This window comes from Carassius auratus, unplaced genomic scaffold (genome assembly GCF_003368295.1).
Source record: "Carassius auratus strain Wakin unplaced genomic scaffold, ASM336829v1 scaf_tig00002452, whole genome shotgun sequence".
NCBI classification, from domain to species: domain Eukaryota; kingdom Metazoa; phylum Chordata; class Actinopteri; order Cypriniformes; family Cyprinidae; genus Carassius; species Carassius auratus.
This window is the reverse complement of record NW_020523447.1, coordinates 20,596-29,118: the sequence shown is the minus strand read 5'-3', so window position 1 is coordinate 29,118 and position 8,523 is coordinate 20,596. Positions and strand designations below refer to the sequence as shown.

General features: G+C 38.8%; 1 protein-coding gene and 1 long non-coding RNA gene across 2 annotated transcripts; one reads left to right on the top strand and one right to left on the bottom strand.

Moving 5' to 3' along the window:
• The first annotated feature begins 1,024 nt into the window (after positions 1-1,024).
• On the top strand, positions 1,025-1,714 carry LOC113069729 (uncharacterized). Its single transcript, XR_003279813.1, has 2 exons — positions 1,025-1,411; positions 1,633-1,714. It is a non-coding gene; the product is annotated as an uncharacterized LOC113069729 (long non-coding RNA).
• A 401-nt stretch (positions 1,715-2,115) lies between these two features.
• Positions 2,116-7,933, bottom strand: LOC113069731 (uncharacterized). The gene is made up of 8 exons (XM_026242847.1): positions 7,490-7,933; positions 6,561-6,770; positions 6,104-6,342; positions 4,872-4,981; positions 4,468-4,784; positions 3,638-3,835; positions 3,150-3,411; positions 2,116-2,756 (listed from the first exon to the last, which is right to left on the bottom strand). Exons 1-7 carry the CDS (start codon positions 7,665-7,667, stop codon positions 3,269-3,271), a joined length of 1,395 nt encoding a protein of 464 aa, XP_026098632.1. The 5' UTR covers positions 7,668-7,933; the 3' UTR covers positions 2,116-2,756; positions 3,150-3,268.
• Between the last annotated feature and the right edge of the window lie 590 nt (positions 7,934-8,523).

Genomic DNA, 8,523 nt, shown 5'->3' with positions numbered 1-8,523 from the left:
AGTTTATCTTTTAAGACTACTTTGTAGTCTTAAATGATGTGCCAATTACACTTATACCTACACAAATCTTTCAGATGTGAGTAAACGCAAGTTTCACCTAGCATATCATTTGAAACTATTCAGGACTGACAACAGGTTGAGCATGACTGTGTGCATGTTTGTACTGATACACGGACTACCCAACAACTTTATTATTTGTTTCTTCAAGATACAGCTATCATTAATTACACGTGTTCATCTCTGCATTCATCTATTCATTCCTTCATTTCTTTTCATTTAAGATAAAGAGTACATGAAAGAAAGCAGGAATTGGCTTGTTAACGGGGACTTTTATGTTTATCCCTGAGGCGTGTCATGTCAAAGTCTTTTATTGTCGCTGCTGTCTTGAATGGAAGAAGAAATGCAATACGTTGAAATGAACCGCGTAGGCACAGGGCCAGTGACGTCTGTACATTTTCCATAAACTGAACTTGTTTTACATTCCTTACACAACAACAGCAGTGATATGTTTATGCCTGAATTGTATTTGCTTAACCTTATCTGTTAAGTCTTGATGAAATCAATTCTTGTGCATGCACACAAAGTGCTTTCCTATGAGATAAACTTTGACAAGAAGTTGAACACCCTTGCAAAAGTGATGATGGAAATTAACAACATATTCAACAGATCATAACTTTGGATTTTCATATTAAAAAAAAAAAAAAAAAAACATCTTTGAGGACGAATGCGAAAACAAATGGGCAGCTATCTCTACAACAGTATGGAGGGATTTTTGGGTCAAATTATAAACGAAAAGTCTAAAACTAAAAGTCTTAAACCAAAACTAAAAATCTAAATTTGAAACTTAAAGTCCAAGTCGAAAATTTATTTGGTATTTAGGATTGGGCATTTGGTATTTAGGATAGGGCATTTTGTATTTAGGATTGGGCATTTTCTATTTAGGGTTGGGCATTTGGTCATTTAGCCATTTAGGATTTAGGATTGGGCATTTGGGGATTTAGGATTGGGAATTTGGTATTTAGGATTGGGAATTTGGTATTTAGGATTGGGCATTTAATCATTTAGCCATTTAGGATTGAGGATTGGGGATTTGGGGATTTAGGATTGGGCATTTGAGGATTGAGGATTGGGGAGTGTATGCAAATTAGGAGGCGTGGCCCAAATACTGGAGGCTGGGTTTGAAATGGCTGGTGCGCAGAGGCACCTTATGGACAGCAGAGGGAGCTCCCAGTGCTAAGGAACACACTGTAATGAAACCAAACGGAGCAAGTGAGCGGCTTGAGCGAGGACTGTGTGATAACTTCAACTTAATGACAGCTTTGTAACATTTGTGGCCTCAAACACAAAGTCACCAGTGAAAGGAGTGCTATCGTTCTGACGACGAAAAAGCAGCAGACAGACAGTGCAGCAGGTTAGATGCTAACATTAGCTACTAGTTATATAAGCTGATATTGCTAACATGCTTTAATAGGGTATTATTATATTGGGACATGCTGCCTTCTTTTTTAAACTGCGCTTAACCCCTCTGACATTAGTAGATACACTCCTTTCACATTGCCACTAGATGGTCTTGTTTATGTTTTTTTCTTTTTTTTTTTTTTGCTATATAGTATTTTATTAAGATTGTAAGAGATGTTTCACCTGGACATGAAGGACCACTTGTTGTCACAGCTTTGGGTCAGAGATTTGCTGCAGTGTTTCCAGAAGTGCTCACTAGGTCACAGCCAAGCTACGGCTCATTCTGTAAAAACACCACTAGACTCCAGACTTTTTCACTCACTCAGACACATTGGCACTTTATTCTCAAGTATTGTAGTTTATTTTCTCCTCTTAGTTCTTATATATATGACCTTGTAATGATTTTAACTTCATATTCATCGGGAAGGAGGAGGCGGGAACCGGCGCACAATCAAAACATTTGAATAATTCAAAAATAAACACAAAACAGCACATCAGCCCCTCACGGACGACTGGTGCGCACAAAATAAAAAGCAAACATAAAATAATGGCCCAGGCCTGGTCCTCTCTCGTCCTTCACTATAGTCGCTCCAGTTTTATATCCTTCCATCTCCTACGTGGGACTCGATACCGGCGGTGGGGCCGCAGGTGTAGCTCATCTCCAATCACTACACCTGGCCTCACTCCTGTTCCCCACGCCTCTCGGCCCCGCCCCACTCGCCACAGACCTATAATTACATGAATTTATTTTGTTTGTTATATCTTTAAATTACCTTCTGTACTTTTCTGTTCTCCCTGTAATTATTGTTGTGGTGCCTGATTTCCCCCATAAAAATCTTGACTAGTAACTAACACTTTATTGTCTTTCTTAGTAGTGTAGTAAAGCAAAATACAGGCATGTTACAGTTAATTAATCTCAATCAAGGACTTTTTATCAAAAATGTTCGGTGTCTTGTCTTCTGTGAGCATATATATATGCATTTTGTCAGGAGAGGACTACAAGGAGAAGGGTAGTTTGTCAAAGACAAAGTCTTCCGGTCTGTTGGGGGGCTGAATTACTGTAGTTGTGCTGTATCTTGGACATGCCCTGGTTCTCCTTAAAATAATCTAGACAATACTTCCACAGTTTCACAATAAAGTTGAACACCGTAGTCACGTTGCTCTGTGCTTGGTTGAGGTAAAAGGGCAAAGTCTGCTTCAGTAAGCTGCCTTGGAAGCTCAGTCTCTGGAATGTCAAGATGAGTGTCCACCCCTGCTGCACTTGGTCCACTCCAGTCAGTCCCATATTCTTCACTGACCTGTTGAAGAGCAAAATGACTATTTTAAAAAGTAAACAGTACAAAATCCAAATAAAAGCCAAGAATCAGAGCATAAATGCAAGCAACTTAAGAATCATTGAACTACTACAGGAACATTCTTTAATGTAATATTTTTTTCAACAGGGACAACATTATTGTTGACATTGTTACCAAGATTACAGACATTTCAGAGCAACCGCAGCCAATGTTGTGTTGTGGCAAAAAAAAAAAAAAACATTCACCACATTAAACATCAACACTGCGTAAGACACAGTCAAATTTATAAAACGAGAAGTATTTATTCTTGCAAGAATAGGCCCAGTCGCCACACAGCAGTTACCCTGTGGAGTGAGTGAATGTGTAGCAGAGGCTTTTCCCCATTAAAATCTCTACCTGCATGATATCTTCACTGTTCCTGAACACATGCCACATTTGCAGGGGAGACATATTCCTGGCAGTTCGGATGCTGTGGTTGTTCCATCCCTGGACAAAGAAGTCGAGATGGGACTGGATCACAGGTATGAAGACCCAGTGGAGAGCATACAGGTGGAGCTCGTTGTCTGGATGTAGCAAACCCATGCTTTCCAAACATGAGAAGATGGAATGGAAAACATCCAACACACAGATGTAAACATCTCGCCACAGCCTCTCGATTCTGTTGGGGGGAAAAAAAGCTGTTAAAGCAACACTAACTAGGGTGTGTCTAGATTTCCAAGCTAAGCTTTCTGGGGTTTTTGAGGTGTCATTAATTTAGAAAAACAGAGCAAAAATCTCAGTGAAAACTATGAAATATCAGCAGAATACCTTATATACTAATATTATTTAATAAAACTATATAATCACTTATACTATCCAATTCTGTTGGAAACACTGAATAGTACCTTTCAAAAACACACAAAATGGACTGGCCCAGTTGATGTTATTCTGCTTGTAGAAAACCACAACTGCATGCTCTTTCTCCTCTGGGCTCTCATGCATATCCATTACATATTTCAGACTCCTGTATGTTTCTGATTGTTGCAGTAAATCCCTTCTGTAGGTCTCAGCTGCCTTTTCTGGATCCTTTTCAGCTTTCCATTCTGAAAATGATATTAGAGAGAGAAAAAAAGTAAGTTATTATAAATTTAATAATAATAATTATTAGTATTATTATATCAGTGGTCGAGCGGGCTGCCACAAACAAATCAATATATGGTATGATGTAAACATACGGCTCTGATTGTTAGGCGCAGTGTGAGCACAGGCCAGTGGGGACAATCATGCTCAGGCACAGTACAAGGCAACCGGGCCTAGTGTGAGTACGCCCTTATGCAATGACTATACTTTTCCGCACACGCGAGACAAAAAATTGTCATCAGAGGGGTACGCGTAGGGTCCACGTGCCTCTCCTTTTTTATGACTGCGCCAGGTCCACAGACAAACTAGCACTACCAGGGCACCAACTGATCTACTGTGCATGTGTGGAACGTGTCCGCCATGATGACTGCAGAAGGGAGTATGAACAGAAGTAGTCCGTGTTCGCAGCTGTCTTTGTCCGTGTTTCCTCCTGAGTATATTCGAGGCTTTTAGATAATGTTCTTAACCTCCAAGATCAATCAATCAATCAATCAATCAATCAATCAATATTAGCAATGCTATCTACTGTATAAGACCATATCAACACTTTGGAGAAAGAAAAAGGGTCAACTATAAGTAAAGCTCTTAAACATACCGGCATTATGACTTTTTTCAGGAGATTGAAAGATGTTGACTGAACCATTGTAACTGCTGGTTGATGGCTGTTCTTCTCTCTGTCTCGATTGCCTTTGGAGTCTGTGGTGGTCGCTGTCGGTTTGTGGCCATCTATCAGTCTGTCTCTCAGTGTGTTGACTGCTTTCAATCTGCGTCTGCCTGTACATGTCAGTCTCATTTTGAGTGTGTCTATGACCTCTGCCCTCTGATGTTGTCTGTCTTTCTGTACTGGTGTCCATCTTTCCATGGTTGTCAGACTCAGCTTGTACTGTGGGAGTTTCTGTGTTGCCAAAATCTCTGAAATTTAAGAAGAGATTAACAATACACACATTTAAAGAAGCTAGAATTTAGATTTAATTGATAAATAATGTCAATATAACATACCTTGTACAAATGTCTACGTGATCCTGCATATTGGAATGTTTGAAACTGTTGTGGCAATACATGCACTCAACCATTGGTCCATCATTTTCATCAGCAGAACTCCCCCATACCTAGAAGTAATAAGAAGTTAAAAAAACAAACAAAGAAATAAACATGGAATTGAAATGTAAAGTTAACAAATTCATAAAACATAGATCATAACAGACACACTGTGATTATTAAAGGAAACATTGCATTCTTTCAGATTGTGCATAAGGGGGGCTTTCACACCTGAAAGTCCGCACCAAGGTCCGAACCAAAGTTAATGTTTTGATACATTCGGTTAGTTTTGGTTTGGTATCACACTGCAATTCTGTGACAGCACTAAAGAACTTTACATTAAATACTTGTGTCCTGTTGTCATCATATATGTGGGCTGCGTCTCCCTATAATTGACATTATTTGGTTTATTAAACGGTTTAGCGGGGAGCTTTGATAAGAATGGATGAATAAAACATTTACATATGCATATTTGCCACGATATTGTTATTATTATGGCATTACTACCTGCAGCACCAACTAAACTGAAGGCTAGTTCAAATTCACAATTAAACATCCTGGTTGTGTGAACATTATAACGTCGCCAACAGGAAAGGAGGAGAAGACAGCAAGCAATCCTTAAGCACCTCCATTTGAGGAGAGACCAAAGAGATGGGTGGCAGTGAGCTTCTATAGTGGCCATCTGTTTGAAAAGATGAGCTGTCACGGGAGATTTATAATTTACAAAGCAATCGCCGAACATCCTATAAATAATCTGAAAGTACGAACCATCCAAAAAGTGCTTTCATACCATAAATGAACCAAACCATGGTTCAGGTTGGTCCGGACCGAGACTACCTCTTTTCATCAGACCAAATTTCACCTGTTTGGTCCGGACCATGGTCCGGGGAGGTTTCACACCTGTATTTTTGGTTCGGACATAACTGAAAATTCCAAAATGGACGAGGTAGATGTGAAAGGCCCCTAAGACAGCTTTGATAATCATAACAGTTCCAATGTACAACAAACCTGCAGCCTAGACCAAATAATATAACTGCAATCTAGCATCATATTGCTATTTTGCTAAGCACCTACATTACCCAAAAGGTAATCCTACTCTTAATTTAAAAAAAATCAAATGATCAAAATTGTATTATTGTATGTAACAGCAAATTGAACTGGAAGGGTCATTATAGATTGTATAGTAAACTCACTGGTTCTAGACACAGATCTTTTTGCAGAGGTCTAATGTAGATAGTGGCTTTGCCAAGTCCTGCTTCAGCACTGAGAAGGTACATTGGGGAATATCCATTTTTTGGGCAGGGCAGAACCTCAAGCACCTTGCTTCTGGTTGAACCGACGATATGAAGCAGTTCATAACCACCCCCATCCCCGAGTTTGGGATAGTGGTGGACCAACTGTGCTGAGAAGTCACTAGCACTGCAAAGTTTATCTTAAAAGAAAGAGGTACAAAGGTTATGAGTGGTGAATTAGGTTTGCAGTTTAACTTTAAGACTTCCAGATGAACTGGCTTTATTCTAACAATAGCAAGTTAAGTAATACATCAATATTTAAAATATCTATAATGTCTAAAGAAAAAAACAAAACAAATTCAAAGTCTTCTGAACACACACACGGTACTTGAGCTTAAAAGTGGCTTATTAAACATACCTGGGAATACTATTTTACGCTCCCCCATTCCAGCAGCTGTCAGCGTTTCTTTATACGACAGTGAGGGGACTTCGTCATCCTTTCTGCTACTCATACAAAAGAACTTGTGTGTGTATGAGGTGGTACTAGATGGTTTGATTGACCACAGAGATGCTGGCCTCTTTTTGGCTGCAGGTCGGCTATATGGCGAAAAGATTCTGGACAGCTCGTCTAGATTGGGACACACAGTTAAAGCATAGTTACCATTTGATCACAACTAAATTGTTTTGTGTTTAGATACCATCATATTCTACATTTCATTAAGACTATATTAAGAGCGAATTTATAAATAGATAACCAATAAAATATATATTTATATATTCATACTAAATGACTGCTATAGTACAACTTACGTTTAGGACTAAAGTTACTCATAAGTAGTTTAATAAAATAAGTTTTGACTTTTGTTTATTAGATAGGCTAGTTACATGTTTTGAATATATATGTATATTATATGATTTTAAATTTGAAAGTAATATTACATGGCTTGCCTTGGTTGAATTCTTGATAACAGAACGCTGCGAAGTAAGTTAACTGTTATAACAGACCGTTGTCATGAAAGAAATTGCGTTGCTATGGACGCAGTTCTGTTTAGCTGAAGCAATACAATCGTTTTTAAATCAATAAACTTCTTTTTAAATCAATATTTTGTGTCAAATTAATGATTTATTTGGTAGCCATGTAATAAGAGGTATAATGTATAGCGAATACAGGGGTCCCGATGCAGCCTCGTTATGTTATGTATCCTTGTAACATCGGCTCCATTAGCGCTCGCCATTGTGAGACTCGCACGCGGATCCGCTCATCATATTTAACTTTAACGTTATCTTGACTTTGACAGGAAAAATACACATTGCACTTAATGTTTTTCTAACATTAATGTAACTTACCTTGAACAGCATGGTGGGCGCGAGTCGGGGTTGAGTTTAGACCGAACACTTTCGGTGTTGGTAAAATGGACGAGGTGGTGGTCGAGGAAGAAGCCTCTCCAACGTTACTGGAAGCCTTTTCTTTGTCCAAAACGTCCAGCGCCTGTCTCAACAAAGATGCTAGCTCTGGCTTTGCCATTGTTAATATGGCAGCCAATGTGGATGGCAGAGCATGCAGAGAACCACAACTTTTACTCTGAAGAGGACGCTCTGACAGTGTGCTCCTTAGCACTGGGAGCTCCCTCTGCTGTCCATAAGGTGCCTCTGCGCACCAGCCATTTCAAACCCAGCCTCCAGTATTTGGGCCACGCCTCCTAATTTGCATACACTCCCCAATCCTCAATCCTCAAATGCCCAATCCTAAATCCCCAAATCCCCAATCCTCAATCCTAAATGGCTAAATGATTAAATTCCCAATCCTAAATACCAAATTCCCAATCCTAAATCCCCAAATGCCCAATCCTAAATCCTAAATGGCTAAATGACCAAATGCCCAACCCTAAATAGAAAATGCCCAATCCTAAATACAAAATGCCCTATCCTAAATACCAAATGCCCAATCCTAAATACCAAATAAATTTTCGACTTGGACTTTAAGTTTCAAATTTAGATTTTTAGTTTTGGTTTAAGACTTTTAGTTTTAGACTTTTCGTTTATAATTTGACCCAAAAATCCCTCCATACAACAGAACCTCTCATCGACATCAGAATATTTGAACAATGTAAATATGGACAAAGAGATAATGAATCTCCTAACTTTGTTGGATAGGCTATACAAATTGTACTGTGCAAAACCCAGGCCTTTCTTCAATTGACATTTATTATAAAGGAACTCCAGTGGAATTTACCTCTTGGAGTAATCTTTCTGTTCATTTGAAATTTTTAGCGAATATGTTCGTTGTTGCATTTCCAAACTAAAATATCAATCCCACCCAAACGTACTGCCTGAAAATAATAATAATAATACAATTTTTTTTTTTTTTTTCTGAAATTAAG